This window comes from Falco punctatus, assembly GCF_963210335.1.
Source record: "Falco punctatus genome assembly, chromosome: 12".
In the NCBI taxonomy this organism is placed as follows: Eukaryota; Metazoa; Chordata; class Aves; order Falconiformes; family Falconidae; genus Falco; species Falco punctatus.
In genome coordinates this window covers 24,476,601-24,494,986 of record NC_137592.1, presented here as the reverse complement: position 1 = coordinate 24,494,986, position 18,386 = coordinate 24,476,601, and the positions used below count along the sequence as shown (strand labels likewise).

The 18,386-nt window shown below is 39.4% G+C and overlaps 1 protein-coding gene across 1 annotated transcript in view; it reads left to right on the top strand.

The window, feature by feature from the left end:
- USH2A (usherin) overlaps nucleotides 1–18,386 on the top strand; it is a 397,508-nt gene that overhangs the window by 348,407 nt on the left and 30,715 nt on the right. The window contains exon 61 of the mRNA XM_080408501.1: nucleotides 18,022–18,249. Within this exon, the coding sequence (XP_080264627.1) occupies nucleotides 18,022–18,249 (228 nt within the window). The remainder of the gene's footprint in view (nucleotides 1–18,021; nucleotides 18,250–18,386) is intronic.

The following is an 18,386-nucleotide window of genomic DNA, read 5'->3' as shown; positions in this document are numbered from 1 at the left end:
CTGGCACTCTGCCAAGAAATCTTTGAATCCTCGTGACTTAGAATGCGGGGTAGCGGGGAGAGGTTTCTCTGGTGTCTGTGAGGTCTTAATATGTTGTCAGGCAACTGGCAATTTGGATTAGTGAAGGTTACAGCAAAGGAGGTTTTCATTCATTAATTTATTTATTTATTTTACTATTTTCTCCCTAATTCAGTGTGCAACATGAAGTTAACATAACTTTGCCCTTCGATACATTTTTGGACCAGAAGTAAAAACACTGATAGGGTCATGTCTGACCATGCCAAATCACACACTCTAGACTGACTAGACCCGAGTGCCTTGGATCAATAGGTAATTTTTTTCTACAAATAAATTAGTTCCCTGTTCAGAAATATCTGGTGTATTTTATCCTTGGGTTTCTCCTTGTGCAAGATCCAGTTTTCACCCATTCCATAAGTCTTTTGATGAGTGAAACACATGTAGAATTAGGTCTTTTGATGGATATTTACAATGTCGGACTTTAGACATCTAACCTAGTTATGCTATTCGTAACCATGAATGTCCTCTATAGACCATGAAACCTCCAGAACTTCTAAGGTATGGACATTTACCTTCCTTGGGCTGCAGCTGTTCACACAAGACTGCTTTCCTCTAGTGCATTCGTGTGCCACTACTGGCATGTCAGTCAAAAGAAGGTGGTTGATTTTAAGCTGATTAATCAGCTGGTCTTTTCTAACCCACATAACGGGATTATGGAGGTTGACAGATTTAAAAGATGGTACCCTCTGACAGAAAGATGGTCATGGGCAGCAGTCTGGAAGTGGTAATCTTTTCAATTTGTGTACCTGCAGTCATAAGAGGAGAGGTGACCACGTGACAAAGCCTAAAGTCAGATGCCTAAAATGAGATTGTGTAAATGCTCCATATGCTGTTTCTCTATGTATGTTTTTCTTTATGGTGTCTTTCTGTAATTCTTACATTTCAGTTGTGAGAATAAGGTTTAGCTAATCAGGCACTGTGGAAAAATACCACTGACAGGATTTTTTCTAATTTGTAGAAACAAAATAGCAAAACAGAAACCCCTACAAACCTTCACCTTATTAATTATAATTTGATAAGATATGAATTATGGTATGAAATATGATATATGAATTTTATATAATATGAGGGACATTGTTCCCTTTGTGCCATGTTGTGTGTGACTACACTAAAAACAAGGTTTTGGTAAGCTAAAGATGTTTTTTCATATATAAGTAGGAAATAAAAATGGAGGAGGAGGCAGCAGAAATTTGTTGGGTAATATGTACAGCTGTTTTTCAAATTAGATATCTATTTAAAAATGCTTAATTGGATTTGACTAGATTTTAATTCATGTTTAACCAACATTCTTAAGTGGATGTATCAGGCAACTCCAAGATAACGCTCTTTGTTGGTAAAGTCGTAGGGCAGCTTCCTAAAATCCCCAGGGTCATGCCCAACAGCTACCAATACAGGAATTCTTCAGCTGATAATTAAAAAGGCCACCCCCACCCCCATCCTATTCCCCTGCCCACTCCCCTCCACAAATAAGGTCTTTTATTCAAATTGGCTTAGAAGTCTTATGTCATATGCTCATATTTCATAGGGTAATTTTAATAAACAGAATCCTACCTCTTTTTTAAAAAAAGCAAGATCAAGCCATATGACTCATGGGAATTGGTAATATAACACAAAGCCTCGTACCGCTGGGGACTCCATTTGAATCTAATCCAGGTCTACAGTCACCAAAGTCATTCTCATCAAACAGCCGTGGGGTGTCCTACGCAAGATAAGTTTAGTATTCTCAGCTGACCTCCTGTCCTTTCTCTTTACTGCTCCCTTTTGAATCCATTCCCATCACTCAGCGTCACAGCCTCATTCAAGCTCATCTCCCCTATGCTTGTTGCAGTTTCCCATTTTCTGCCTGCCAAGTGACCTCTCTCTCTCCTCCTTTCAGACTTTACAAAAAGCACTGGAATGCATGTATAATCTTGCCACACTGTTTTTTTTTTTAGGGGGCAAGACCCTAATTCCTGCACAGTGCTAAAACATGAGTTTATCAACAGAAAGCTCTTTGGGAGTGAGAATGGGTGTCTGTCTGTTAATTTACAGCACTATATAAATATTATTTTTGAGACTATAATAGCAATTATGGTGAATAGGGGCCAGATGGCCTCTGTATCTAGAAAGCAGAATGGCAGTGTATTTTTAATGGACTTAAATGTTACTTTTTGACAGGCAGCTAATATTAAATTCTGTATTATAGGTGCCTGTCAGGTGAGTATGGTTCTGAGTTTTGGTTTTTGTTGAACTAATTGCTAATGTCATGCCTGGATACTTTTGCCCACTAAAGCCTTGTTCTGTGGTGGGGTCTTTGTTGTTGCCTTTTTTTTTTTTTTTTTTTTTCTAAGGATGGTTATTGATCTCTTGCTGAGCTGAGATTTCAGTTTTATGCCAGATAGTTTGATTAATGGGTTGGTTTCTGTAAGTGGACTGAATGGGGATAGGAAGCACAAGCCGCTCATGCCGCCAACCCTAACTCCGTCAAGACGCATAGCTCATTATGAAACAGTTATCAAGTATACATGAAAAATTAATTGGGCTCAGTTTGATTCTGAAAAGGATCAGCTTTCTACTTGGCGGTCCCCCCAATCTTTCCAGATGTTGCACGCTAGCCCCTCGAGAAGCAGCGAAGGGAGATGTATTAATACATTGTATTGATTAGATCAAGACCCCTGACAGTTATTTGTAGAGATACCATCTGGCTACTGTTCGAATTCCTTCACCAAAAACAGGACGTGACATGTTATTAATCTCAACTCTCTAAGTATAGACAGTTGCCTTTTCTGCTAAACCGCATTTTACCATTCCGTAGGAGATGGAGGCAGACCTGAAGGGTGCTGAAATTAAGGTTATTACACAAATTGAGCCATATGGTCCAAATATTTCAGCAAGAAAATTGCCAGGCAATAAAAATTGCTCCTGCCTTCCTAATGGTGTAAATTACAGTTTAACCATGGCTCTAATGATGTCCTTCTGCCGCGCTTAACTACTGTTACATGAAGGACATTGTTTTAAAAATATAAAAAACAAGTAAATGCCAGCAGCGTGTTTTACAATCTGTTAGTGTGTCATTAAGAACACTGTCAGAATTACATAAACATAATGGCAGGCAACCTAGCATACAAAAGAACGAGTATGGAAATAGAAAGTGTCTTGAAAACTCCTTTAGCTCTGTAATGTCAAGAGCCCTTTCCCTTCTGGAACTTTTCCAGTATGGGAAAACGTGGCTGGTTATTTATTCCAGTTCTCACACAGGCTCTAATGGAGATTTAAAAACAGAAGAAAAAAAAATACTGAATATACGGATGCATTTTGAACAGGTGACAATGGAGAGGTGTAAATTTACTATCGCATTATACTGTAACTGTATATAAAGTTAACTGGGTATGAAAAAGGAATCCAAGATACAAGTCTCTTTTCAAACTGAAGCATTTTTTTTATTCTTTGGGATCATAGTGGGACTTTCTGTTGTTTTTCAGACTGTTTGGAGAATTGCAGGGTATTAAAATGGTTTCAAAGCTCAAAAGCTCTGTGAATTTTACTAACAGAGCTAGCAATCCTAAAAAAATGTTTATTAAAAATAGCTGTAAGTTATTTGTTACTAAAAAAAAAATGAAAGTACTTATCCAGTCAGCAGATGCATTACTGATTCAGATGATTCATCATACCGTGTGAAAATTAAATTGTAAATAAATAAAGTGAATAATTGGCCACTCATCCAACTATGAACAAAGGAAACACTCTGAGATGGCCATACAGAGAGGAAGAATCACATAGGTTTATAATAAATACTATTTGGAATATTTAGTTTGACCACTTCTGCTTTAAACCATGTGCAGAGTTTAAGAGTTCATGTATGCCAGATTTCTTGGTAAAATAACCTAGTACAGCCATGTTACCAGCCTGGCATCTGGCTGACCAGGCGCATGGCACTGGTTTGAGGAGGTGCACTTAGAGCGCTCCGTACCAGTAGTTTTGTAGAAGTGGCTGCTGGAAACCAAGGGGTCCTGTGCCCCACCACTGCCTCCCCTCTCTCCCTTGGGCCATGTTGCTCTGGGTCTGCTAAGCAGGCAGAGCTGCTGCTTCCCCTGCCCATGCACCTCTGAAGACAAAATCTTCCACACCCTTGCAAGGGCACCCAGTTCCTGCTAGATCTTCATGCTGGTTGAAATGTATTTTGACAATGATGAAAACACAAGTGAGTGATGTCGAACAGATGAGTGGAAGAAGGGAGATTGTGAATTAGCTGGCTGGGTTGGCTGGTTGGTGAATGAGCTGACAGGCAGCTCTTGCATTTGTCTTCAAACCTAGCACAGTTTCTGAATTGTGTGAGGATCTTATTTGTGTGTGGAACAGGGAAAAGATGACAGGGGACTTTTGACAAATTTAAAACGTCCCCAAACCAGACAGTTTATCAGATTCAATACAGTTCAAAGCAGTCTTTGTATCCGTCCTTCCTGCTTCTCAGTACCAGTACGATCACAAATGAAAGCACTAAAACATAAGTAATTCGTGGCCGGTTGGGTTTTGCTCCAAAGAAACCGAAGGCAGAAAGCAGTAGACTCTTGTGAGGATGGTAGTCTGAAAACTTCCTATATACAATCTGTGGGGGTGTTTACATACATGTAATCTGTATTAGGAGGAAACAAAGTCCAATTTATGAGTTTATTCCATCACACACTGCAAGTATTTCCCTTGGCACCTTGAATTTTTTATCTAACCAAAGTTACAGGAATGCGTGGCAAACAGGATCTGGAACTTCTAAGTCTATTTTTCTCTATTCACAGGCACAAGAGATAGATTTTTTTATTTAACTATAGAAACTGTATAGTATTTTTAAATCTGTTTCTTTAGCACTCCTCCATTAAAATCTCTTCAGTCTTTAAAGAGAGAGATTGGTACAGATGTCCTTCCACCAGCATCTGACAGGCTGGAATATTTGGAAAGGATATGCTCATTGAACTGCTTTATGAGTGCCAAGAAAAGCTAGGAGCATGGAGAGAAGGTTTCTACCCATGAAGTGGAAGGCTTGCTGGTAAAAAACCCTGCCAAAGTTCCTACCAGATTCAGAGGAATTTTTCTCACCTTGTTAACAGGTGCCATGTTACAGCTTTAGGGCATCAGACATCATCTGTTACACCTGTGGCAACTGCAGGCTGCTTTACTCCCTCCACCAAAACTGTGGAAACTGCTTCTTCATCCATTCTTTTGCCTCCATAAGCCTTCCTTTCTAAGAACCCACTTAGAGACTACAATGAGTGATAAAGGGAGCAGGAATTCGTTTCTGCCCTGAGAGTCTAGTAGAAAATAAATTCTGTCTTTTTCAGATTTTTGTCAGGAACTTGTTCCTATTTCCAGATATTCTGTGGCTCCTGCAGTCCTTACAACAGGCAGGACGCTGCTACAGTCAGGTAATGTGCTTTAAAGGTCTTATGTTACTGGAGGCTGTGTAGTTACACAGGCAAAGCTTTAGGAGGCAAACACATGTCCACTTAAGGCAACCTATGATGTGCAAGAGCAGCAGCTGGACCTGCAGCACAGTACCCTTCGCTAAGTTCTTTGACTTTGCAGCTGTAGGATGTCTTTTTAAACTGATCCATGGCTTCTCCACCTTCCTTCTTTATGTAGCACCTATGTCTTTTAAACACTTCTGTGCCCACATCACCCTAACATATAAAGATGATGTTACTGCTGGGGTATGGCCTATCTGAATGAGACCCCTGGAGTATGTGTTGACTGTGAGCCAAAAGGACTCCAAGGAGTTGTATACTCACAACAGGAAGATGAAGAGAGGTCCCAGCATCTGTTTAGCCTACTCATTTTGCTACTAAATTTTGCTCCAAGTATTTTTCCAAGTCTGTGTCCTACAGGTTTGAATGCGCCGATTCTTTTTTCCCATTCAGAGTAGAGTTCCTAGCCTGAGCCAAATCCTCCACGCAATGTGGAGATGCTACTCTAGTGCCTGCAAAAAGGGCACCAAGTTTACAATTGCCCTACAAAATCAGAAATGCAAATGCAGATTTAATATAGCAAGAGAGTAAGGGAAGTGGACTCCTTGCAGGGATAAATTTTTTGTATTTTTGCCATAAAGAAAACTTTACTCATCACAAACAAAATGAATGAAACTTTGCCGAGCTCTTATATTTCAACAGGCTTTAAAAAAGAATTAATGAGAAGTCTGGAAGACATCTTTTCCCAGACAAAGTGAAGTATTATTCTTGTCATTACGGGATCATAAAATTATTTTTTATTGTTTTCTCTTCAGGGGTTCAAGACAGATGATAATTTAGATTTTCTCTAATGCTAGTCTATGCTAGAAATCCTAGACCCGTGATGTACCAATAGATCATGAGATTTATGCTATAGTTGTAGCTTAAGACAGTGACATATTTAAGTGCTGTGCGTAAAGTTACTGGAAAGTCCTGGCCTAAAAAGACTGAATAGAGACTCTGAGAGTAAATGAGAACAATATCACCTTTTCCACCAGGTAACACAATAATTTGAGCTGTGGTTGCTTTTAATGTCAAACACAGTGTCCCCTTTGAGGACAAATAGAGCTGAGAACATGTGGCTTTTGAAATAGATTTCTGAGACAAAAACTTGCAACAGCCCTTCAGCATACTGCTTTTTCCATCTTTCTAGTCCTGCCTAGAAGAATCACAACACTTTCAATTGCTTTGTTAACAAACCCCTGTAATAATATTTGGTTTGAGGGTGTTAATGGAAATTTTAAACCATACTGACTGGAGTAACATCATCTCAGACTGAAGATCTTTACCAATACATTAACCCGTTCATAGGAATCAGGAGTCAGGGATGTGTGCTTCAGTATTATGGATTAACTAAACCCAACCTCTGTTCTGGTTGAATGCCATCTACATACACCATTTAGTTTTGTTGTTCTACTCATGAAGATCCTGATCCAGGATCCTTGAAAAAGCAAAAGAAAGCTTCTGTTGAATTTGAAGTGTTTTGAAACAGCTGCAGTTTAACTTCTGAGCTATCAATAATTTTTGGTTTCACCTTAAGAAAAAAGAAACTGTTCACCTGTATGATCCATTGCTGTGTGCTGATTGAAGATGTTGTCACTGGCTTCTTGGCTGCTCTTTGAGTCTTAAGTGAATTTAACCAAAAATCACAGCTCTGAATTCTAAAAACTTCCTTTCGATGGCCGGTGTTGGCTAGCCTATCTGATCTGGAGAGAGAGTGAGGCTTTTCTGATGGGCTATTCAAAACAGTACTTAAAGATAAACGTGATTTTCACTTTAGAGGAACCTCCCTTCCTCTGCACAGAGTATAGAGAATAAATGAAGACACCAGCTACAAGGTTTTGTGTCAGAATGTAGGAGCTCTGACCGTTTCCCATAGCGCCTCTCTTAATCTGTAAGTACTTGAATACATTTATATGTCTGGCCCAAAATGACTACACTGTGTAGTAATTTCTTTTTGAGTTGCTCATTTATAACATGCATACACGCAGCTAATCAATAGATGAGACAGTGAAACTAGTGGATTTACAAGTTAATATGCTGAAGTCAATAATGTGCTGTAAAGACGTTTTCAATTCTGAAATCAGTACAATTTGTTTTGTACTAAGCTTAACTATATACCTGTTGATTTAGCGGTCTGTTTTAATTCCCCAAGTAACTTAAATATCCAAGGATAATACAGAATCCAAACTAAACTTGTTACGCTTCAGCTTTCAAGTTATATTTTCAATATTTACATTCTTCATCATTTCAGTGGAAGTTCATCTGTCCACTGGGTTCGCTTGGTTTCAGGACATTAAACCTGCAAGCAGCTTCTCTTCCAGTTATTCTACCAGACTCTATAACCACCCTGTCTTCTTTTCAGCCTTTTTCATGGTGTGGAGTAGATACTGAGCCTTCATATTGGCAAGACATGTCTGCTATGGGACACAACAACGTAGACAATCTTTATTGAACCTCATTATTTTCGTCAACGGTGCAGTCCATAGCAGCTGCAATGGGAAAACAAGATTTTTGTTCCTCTTGCCATAATGTGACACAAGGGCTTTCCAGGCTACTTGTTGAGGCTTTCCACTAGTATACAACCAGTAGGGGCAGGGATCCCTTGTAGCAACCCCCTACTCTGAACTTGGGGGAGCAACCCGCAAGTTCTGGAAGGAAGGTGTCAGATCTGTGCTGGACCTGTCAGTATTTTGAGGGGAAGCTGTGCTTTGCTGAGGAATATGTCTCCAAAGTGTACTCCTAATTATAAGTCTAATCAATATCCCCTGATAATATTCAGAGGAGAGGCAGAACTTTCCTCCAGCTACTGAAGAGAGGGTGTCCCTACCTGCAGAAGCAGTGTGCGGTGTGCCTCTGGTGCGGAGCAAGTCTTTTTTTCCTGGCAGGGATTGGCATAATCGGAGTGCACCTCTCTCAAACTGCTACCTGCACACCTGCATTTAATTTCAGCCAGTCTCTGTTTGGAGAGCAGGTATTTACATGTAGGCATTGTAAAGCGTTAAGGGAAGGAATGAAAAAAACCTTGTGAAGGAAAGCCTTTCAAGAGATAGAGGTTTGCATGCTTTTTGGCCCATCATTTTTTAAAATTCATTTTAAAGGTGACATTTTAAGTTCAGCCACACATTCAGACTAAACTTTGGCCTTGATAATGTAGCTCCAAGTAAATTGTTTATGCTTACCTTTTAATATGTCTCAGAAGTGATTACATACAAATCAGGCAAAGTTTGAATGAAAAGCTAGAACTGTTCAGTACAGGGCAGAAAAAAAAAAAAAAGAATAAAACAGTTGAAGTAAAAACCTTTTAGTCTCCTTTAAAATGTTGCTTTTATTTTCCATTGTGTTGGCAGAAAGCAGGGATTTAAAGCTGTGAATTGCCTTGAGGCTGTGTTATCTTCCTCTACTTAGCAGCAATTAGAACTGCTCTTTCTTGCATGTGTTGGGTGAGAGAGACAAGGACTCAGAATGACTGAGAAAAGGGAATGAAGTAAGCTCGCATTTAACAATAATATGACACATCTGTTGTACCTGTGTAAAATGGCTTCTAAAACAATAATGCTGGTTTCCTGAAGCTGCATAGAGTAACACAGGGAGATATCCTGAGACTTAATTAATGTTTGTAACATGATGTGAGGTCCTATGATGAAAAGTCATGTAGAACTGCAAAGTCCTAATTTTATGGAGCACAACTGACATTCAGTGGCATTTTCAAGGAAACTGATGTGGGAGTTCACCTGCGATCTATGTTAAGATTCAGATTGTCCTTGTACAAGTCCCCTTAAAGGTTTTCTGCAAACTTTTTTTTTTTTTTTTTTTTATCTTTGCATTTCTTTTTCCCCCATTATGGCTGTTGAGCTGTGCAAAGGCAAAAAATGAAAACAATTGCTTTTACAGGGGAAAAATAAGGAGGATTTTATTCACCAAATCCACAGCCAAACTATTTTTCAAATTTTACAGAAAATAGAAACCTTCAGATACTATGCTCAGGTCATTTTAAGGTCAGATGGGAGAAGTTTTAAAATGTTCAGAGCCGCTTGTCTTCACAATATCATGTATCATATATGATGTAATTTAAAAGGAGTTTCAGTGGTGTATGGCACAGATATATGTAGTTACAAATGTTATGGAGGAGCAATGTGAATGCTTGAAAAACAAAACTTCAAGTGAAACCAAAAGACGAAACAGTTGATAATGACAAGGGCATGTTCTTTCTACAGCAAAACAAAACTGATTGCTACAAGATACACTGAGTTGAGAAGTTCAGGTATGTAAATTATCCATTTTTCAGGATAACAAACACATCCACAATTTCATTACATTGTTTTAAAATTACAGAAGCCCTTCTGCAAAACATCTGCCACTCTGAACATTACTAAAAGAAAAAAAGATTTGAGACTAAGACGACACCAACTGCACTGATGTAGCAGTCCAGATTTTGTTTGTTCTGACAAAAGCATCTAACTTCATTCTGGACATCAGCCAATATATCAAATGGAAAATACGGTTTATGGCATTAGGAAAAATATAACATTAACCCCCTAATGCTCCATATTAAGGGTTGTACCCCCTACCATTTGCAGGTTTGAGCCCTTAGGCTCTAGCTGCTGTTTTACAGCAGCAGTGGCTTTTCTTTCTTTTGCCATGCCTACAGACGACATAGAACAAATCCATGAGAGGAACACTTCCTAAATGCTAACAAATAGTGGATGGAAAGTTGCTGCTCAGCAGGAGCACTATGTGTGGTACTTATTTTAAGCATATTCCTGGAGTTCAGCTGTATGAGTGCAATAGTTGTAATGTAGAGATAGATAAAAACCCCAGCAGAGTTTGTGTGCTTGCCTTTCCTAGCTTTTTATCTTCCCTGAAGACACGCTTCTATCCCAGATTATAAAGCTCCACCTGAAGGACCATTCATTCCCATTCTCCTTGTGACTAAGGTAGACTCAACACATTGCAAGTTCTGCAGTGCCTTGATGAGTTTATGCAGATTCCAGATTACGCAAGTGTGTGAATTTGGAACATCAAAATAACCTCCCAGCTAAGTCTTGTAGTGTTTGACATTCTTTAATATGATGCTGGATTTCATATACCGTGAAGTCTTTGCTGATGTCTCTGCTCTATCCTCTCTCACTCTGATCAGCTCTCCACAAAGCATGCCCCACTCAGCTAAAGATCAAACTTACAACGTACGTCCATTTTACTGAGGGTAACTCATAATTGTTTTTCAGTGGGGTTTAAATGTTTTACCTCATGCTTTATAGTATCTCAGATAAATAGCATTAACATTTTTCCTTCAGATTCTGCCTGTCATTTTGAAGAGAAACAGAATCTAGTTCTTCATATCCAGAATGACTATCAAAACCAAAAAGGATCAGTCAGGTTAAGTAAGGATAGCACATTTGAACTGACCAAAAACAAATTTTGGAGAAAACAGTCCCGTCAGGTATCTAGTTTATTAAAAAAAACATCTTTTTTCCTCTTTCTTTCTCCATCACTTTCTCATGATAAGGATTAATAAACATGGTTTACAGTGAAAAAATGGGGGCAGGGGGGGAAGGTGCAAAACTGTGGTTTATTATACAGTAGGTCTTGTGAGTGTTGTTAGAGATAAAATATTAATGTTAGGAAAACATGTTGACATCGTCCTCTAGATGGTGTCTATAGTGGAATGTCATGTCATTGATATTTTGGTTTATTTGATTTATTTAGTCATGCAGAAAAATCTTTTTTGGGGGATTTCAGTATTTCTTAGTACAAATTAGACAAATACAGATGCAAATACATTTTTAAGAAGGTGGCATTCAGCGATGTTTGATGGATTTTAAATAAATAATTATGTACGAAAAGGGAAAAAAGAGAAGAAGGGAGACAAGGAAAAGAAAGGAGAAGAGATCTTATCTGACAAGAAATAGAATGGAAAAGGCTACTGAAGTGTTGGCTTTGCCCAAAGAGGTTTTTTAAGATTTTAGCAGTAAAACTGCAACATTGCTGGTGGTTTAAGAGTGTGTACTCCTACCCAAAGGCCAACACAGTGACTGTGTGCGGCTTGTTAAATGTGCTTGATTTCATTTTAACGTGCAGTGCATCCTAGTTTTCTTTTTGGTGCTTAGCTTTCAAGTCAAAGCTGGAGATTCAGACACCTGGTGAGACTGCAGCAGGTCCCCAGGTGTGCCAGGAAAGAAAACTGTCTACTGTGAAAATAGGCACCAGCTCCACTAAACAGATTCAGCTACATGCAATTCACAGTTCCTTACATGCTCTGCCAGAAAGGAGGAAAATTAACTGCAGTGTAATATTTCTATATCAGGTATTAATTGTTGTTGTTTGCAGAACATTTTAAACTTAGATTGCTGCTGTTTCTAATGGTTTCCCCCTGGTATAGTCCACATGCCCACATAGAAATGATTCAGTTATGTGCTGAGTGAAACAGGGTGTGCAAATTAGGTTTCTTATTAAAAAATTCTGCTGGCATGGTACTGTTACGAAAGACAGGAACATGGAGTTACAAAGGACAGATGATTAGTGTTCTCTGATGTCGATAGCAAAACTAACATTTGTTTTAAAAATAAACTACAAGAACCTTCTTAAAGTTGAAAAAAAAACCCAACCAAACCAACATTAAGTTTGCCAGGAATCACAACAAAAGAATATTTTAAGATCATGTAATCAAAGCTTATGTTTTAATAAAGGAGCCATTTTATGTGCTTTACTTTGTAACTTGGATCTATTCTAATACACCTAAAAAATTATTTTTCCTAAATTTATTTATAAAAAAGCAAGCTCAAATATAATGAATTCCTGACTCTTATTTCCTAGCCACTGTAGAAGAAAAGACTGCATCAATCCACTGCAGGGCTGGGAAAACAAAAGTGCCTTTTCATCTCAACCAAAGATGGTTCAGAATAATCCCTGGGCAAAAATGTTTCAGAATTATTTTGTGTTTAATATATAAATGCCTGGGTTTAGTAACTTAAAAATTTCATTTAAATGTTTATTTAATTTTCTTTCACCATTCTTGGGGGTTTTATATACCATAAAAATTATCATCAATGTTACTGCTATTGAAGGCCTGTTGGGTAATATCAAATAATATAATAGTGATTTTAAATGAAAATATAGTCATTGAAAGGCAGTTTTAATATTCTAAAATGAAATGCTGAGTTCTTAAAATGTAAAATTTTAAGAGTGTAATTTGCCCACAAAATTGACTAAAAAACGTAAAAAAAAATTTACACAAATTGGAAGGAAAATAAATTATGCAACATCAATTTTTGGTGACAATGGAAATTCTAGTCACCTCTAAGCAAGATAATTTCTGGTAAAATTAATAACACTGGTTTCTGTTTGCCTAACCTTTGAGGTTTTTCGGTACTATCACAGGAATAACTTATATCCCAGTCCACACCGCTACAGGAAGGGGGCTCATAGATTACTTGTGTATCCATAAGTTGTATCCCTGCGAATTTGAGCGTAAGGCTTTAAGAATAGAGTAGATTTGTTAAACGAAAAAAACAGTGTGCATGATACAAGCCTGAGAAGGAAGGCAAGCCAAAGGACAAGTTAGTGATTGCATATGAATGTGCACTCGGTGCAATTTGTAGAGTGAAGGCAGGGGCTAAGAGGTAGGCTGGGAAATAAGAGTGAATATCAGAGTCAAGGTGCAAGCACTCCCGTGCTTTGCAGAAAATGGCAAAGAATCTGGGTTAGATGGGGAACTGGATAAGAGGATAACACCAAAGGTGAGGATAAGCTATTTTAGTAAAACCCCAAGCATTCCCCATCACTTCTCTCACTTGTGGAAGAATCTGTTCGGCTTCCTTGATGGAGAACTTGAAAACTGTCATTGGAGGGTGTTCAGATTAACGTTCTGACTGCCAGGAGACCATAGCTTTCTCCTCCAATGTCCAGGGAGCGTTTGGCATCTCTGCCTCTGTAGACAAGGGAACGTCATAGTGAATTACCTTCCCATCATTTATGTCTGTGGGTTATGAAAGAAGAGGTTTGGTTCCCTGTATCGCTCCTACCATTAACAGTGTGGCAACGTCTGATGCCATTGAGTTTGGAGACTCACAGAAAGAATGAGCTAGCTTTTTAATCAGATACTGAAGATAGCTGCCAAATAGGAATTACTGTATGAAGAGAAGATAGGGAAAGAGAAGAAACCAGAGCCTAACCTTAACATGCCTGGTGATGACTTGCTGAGTTTTGATGATTACCTCTGAAGAAAGGACAGACACTCAAGCTGCCTGTTGGGGCAGCTTTTTAGTGGTTCAGAGATCTGATGTATTTGTCACATTTTGAACTCATGCCCTGAGACCTGGGCAACTGGGTAAGCTGGCCTGCCTTGAAAAAAGAGGAAAACCCATAATGACAGCACTGGAAAGTGCTGCTTTATCAGATCGATAGATTCTAAGATGACTAGGTTGTGTAGTTGTATGCAGTTTAAACATTTGTGCAGGGAGTCCACCCGCACAGAGTATTATTGACAGCTACAGATCAATGCTAATTTTTGATCATTTTCAACCTACAAAGACCTCTTGACCCGGTTGCCACCTTAGGGGCACTTCAAGTGGTCAGAAGCAATCACAGTAGGCAGTGTAAAATCATCAGACCCTTGAAGGCTGTGCAGCCTTGCCCGTGCCCAGGAGAGGAGGACTGGGAGGTAGCGAGGAAGGCAGGCACCTTGCATTATGGATGCTGCTGCCTTTGAACGGCATGAAAGACTATGCTAATTTGTTTCCAGACTTTAAGTGACTTCTGTGCTCATGAATTAAAAAAAAAACAAACAAAAAAGGCAATCTGAAGCAAATCTTGACAGATACATTATTCATGATTCATGTTCTCTTGGTTTATATTTTGAAAAAATGTGTTAAAACAAGGTTTTATTTTAAATAACTTTTATCCTAATTTGCAGTTGGAAGGCTAGAATTAGCCGAGGAGCGTAGTTGTTGCTGTTAACAGCTTGTGCTGCCACTGGCAGCACGTGAATCATTTTACACAGCAAAAGCAAAGGTGTGGTCCTGCCTGGAGTAGTGGTGGTGCTGTCAGTGCTGCACAAGGGCAGGGGATGGGGCTGCGGGGGTCAGGTCGTGGCAGCTGGTCACAGCTTGCCTCAGGTGTCCCTTCCTGTAGTGTTTACATCAAAAGAATGGGCTGTATAAGAGGAGTGTGAGAGTGCACACACGTAGATGGTTGTTGGATTATTCTTAATTTAATGACTGGCTGAGTGAGAGCGCTTTGCAGTAGGAGGCAGAGAAAGGAGGGGATGGGCTTGTAGTCCGTCAGATTTCATGGTCGCTCAGTCTACGAACATCTTAATGTTTGCATTAAAATTTTATTTTGTTGGTTTGCTTTTAATGGTGAATGAAATCTGGACTGTTAGCAGTGTGTAAACATGGGCTATATGAGTTCATGGCTTTGCAGACAAAGACTATTCCAGGCAATAATTCCAGGCAGAATATTCCAGGCAATGATTTTGATCCTGCACCTGTTTAAGTCTGTGTTGCTGTCCACTGAAGCCAAAGGTGCTCTCCTTTCAAGGTGTATTTTGCTATTTATATTTGACCATTCCAGCAGGTTAGTATTTCTATGCTGAAAATGTCATGGGAGGACATAAAGTAATTCTTAAAATGAATCAGTCTGCCATCCGTTCTCTTTTCAGTATCAGCCTTTGAGCTGAGCAAATTCACACATGGCAATGGCAGCAGTGCAGGGGGAGGAAACGTGGCTCTGTATTCTGGGAGTGCATCCCTTGAGCTTACTTCAAAACCAAACAAAACAAAAATACATGTAAACCATTTGTTCTTCAAGAAGTATCTGTAGGAGCCAGGGATAAAAGTCATCCCTGGAAGGAATGGTTTAGCAGTCTCCAGAGAACATGACGAACTGCAGGCAAGGAAATCCCTCCATCCTTGTTTCATTTCAAGGTGTGGTGGGGATTGTAAATAATTAAATCTTGGGGTTTAGTTGGAAAATGGTAGAGGTTGATGAAAAATATGCTGGTTTCTGTTTAAAAAGAGAAGCCAAGTTTTGTAGAATTGCTGTTACAAAAGCCCACCCCGATGATGCAGCTGATTAGAAAGCAGAGCCGTTGCTCTTTCTATGGTGTTTGTAATAACGGGTTGTACCTTCGGAGAACCTCTGTGTAGCAGTTCAGGGACAGTAATTTAATGTTGTGTGCTCCCTTCCTCCCATCCCTACCCCTGAACCATGGAATGTAAATTTTAGGCTTTTAAAAGTTCTGTTTTGAAAACCTAATAGATAACTGTCCTCATAAAAACTATTAATACAGACTACATCCAATTGTAAAGCTAATTTTAATCATGTTTTGTGCCAACATAATTTCTGATGCCAGATTTTTATGCTAAGCATGAGCTTCAATTTGAGCTCGGTTCTTTAACCTGCAGTTCATAATTTTGCATTCGGCTGTATAGGTTTTTTGGCTATGGCAGTTTGAACGCTTCCACTTTCAAGGATCTAAGCCATAAATGTTTATTAAAAGAATCTATAATGAAATCAGTTTTGTTATTTTTTTAATGGCTGCCTTGAGTATGTTGGATGACTGAACGCACGTTGTTAATCATTAAGTACTCATGTTACAAAAAGTGTTTGATAGTATTGCCATCTAGGGGCTGAACTAAATTCTCCATACTGAAATAAACTGTAATTGAACAGGTGCTGCTATTGACAATATACATATGTTTTTGCTTTATAGCCCACATGCTTTCCATGTTTCTTATGACAAAAGATACCTCTAAATGTCCCACAGCAGCCAGAGCTTTTTTTATATATAATCTGTTCGAGGTGATTGCTATTTGCATTTGAGCTTATGCTTTTTTGGCAGTGATGACTGGGAATTCCTAACAAAGAATTATACTTTTTTGCATTATTAATCTTGCTAGTGTTTGCCCTGTTTAACAGAAAAAGGAATCATTTATCAGAAAAGTATGTTTATAATCTGTACTTGTGGCATCTTCAGATTTAATATTCATAATGGTCATTCAAATGCTGTGCTATATTTATCTAAAAGACTAACTCATTGTTGTGAGGAAATAACTATTTAAATATTTATGATCTAACTTTTAATATTTTAAAAAAGAAATTAATATTTCTTTAAAATTTGTTTCTGAGTCTGATAGCTTAACAAACGTTTAAATATTAAACAAATGGAAGTGTTAGCATTTAACAACTTAATATGACTTACTGAAACAGGGAAATTGGCTTCAGCTGTTTCTGCCACATGAAGGAAACTGAATCTCTGCACTCCCCTTCTTGAGATCTATGCAATTAATGCAAAAGTATAACTAAAAATGAGATTAAATATATGAGAGATCAGCTGAACTCCTTTCTTCCTTGCTCCTCTGATGAGACAAATCTGAACAGTCTTCCATTGAAACGTGTTACCCCTGTTCTTTGTTAGCCACTGTATCTTTTCTGGCTGTTCAAAACAACGCTACAGCTGTATTGTCTTCTTGCCAGATCGGAGTTTGCACTGAAACCCGAGCGGTTTCAGGTCTGTCTGATGCGGTTTGGTTAAGCTGGATAAAGCTGTGAGCTGCGAGGCCAGTGGCCCCTTCTGGGCATGGCTGAAGCCCCTCGGTCTGCATCCCCCCGCGCGCCTGTGCTGGGCTGCGGTCTGGGTGCTAGCAGGTCAGCCCTGGCCAAGCCCGGTGGGATCCATGAACAGCCGTGCTCCTCCTCGCCCCTCTTCGCCGGTGTGAGGTGGGGGTCTGGCACCCGCAGGGTCTATCCTGCCTGCCTGTGTCCCCATCACCAGCGCGGCTGCTTCCTCCAGCCTGAAGAAACAGGGAGGGGTCTTGTAAGGTGGCAGGTTGCCCCACAATTGTCCTACCTTGTGAATTTACCTCAACTGACATCTTTACAAAGCAGGAACATAGAAACCAATTTATTCCCTCCCTCCCTCTCCTCCCCGCCCCCCCTCCACTTCTAAGGGATTAGTTTGCAGTAAGGGAACAAAACTGTGCTCTTGGAAATACTGTTGTCTACCCAGTGCTCTATGTAGCTGTAACAGGAAGGCGTGCCTGTCAAACGTCACACCTACACACAGGTTGTGTAAGGACTCTGTAGAGGCAGGCATCACTCACATACCGCAGGTTTTCACATGTGTTTGAATCCCTCATAGTACCAGGCACTTTCATCCTGGCTGAGCAAAGCTCAGACACATGCTGAACGAACTGCAAGTTGTTTGCTAGCTGAGATCTGAACTGTGCAGGACTTCCCAGAAGTCAACCTCAAAGGCTCTACCATAATGATAGATGTTTTTTTGAAAGCCTAAGAGTTTCTTTTTGAGGTTCAGCTATGGAAACCCACCAAAAAATCTTGGTAACCAGCTGGGGTATTCTGAAAAGCGGTCAGTAGCGACCCCGAGCTGAGACTTTATTTTCCAAGTGACATAAACCACAGATGCTGATTACTTTTTTAACTAACTCAAACATCTGTATTCTTGCTTCAGGGGACAAAGCATCAGGCTCATTTATTTGGATTGAAACCTTTCACAACGTATCATGTTCATGTCATAGCTGTAAACAACGCCGGGCAGGTTTCAAGCCCCTGGACATCTGTGCGCACGTTGGAAGCATCACCCAGTGGCCTGAGCAACTTCACTGTGGAAAAGAAAGAAAACGGCAGGGCTTTGCTGCTAAAATGGTCAGAGCCTTCCCAACCCAATGGTGTGATTAAGGTAATCTTCATTTTGACACTTCACTCGATCAAAAAGGAGAAGGGAAATGCTGAATATTGAATTAAAAGATTTTTGCTGAAAAGGACTCACAAATGCATTATACTTTAAAATAAGACGGAAGTCCTATGTAAGCACAA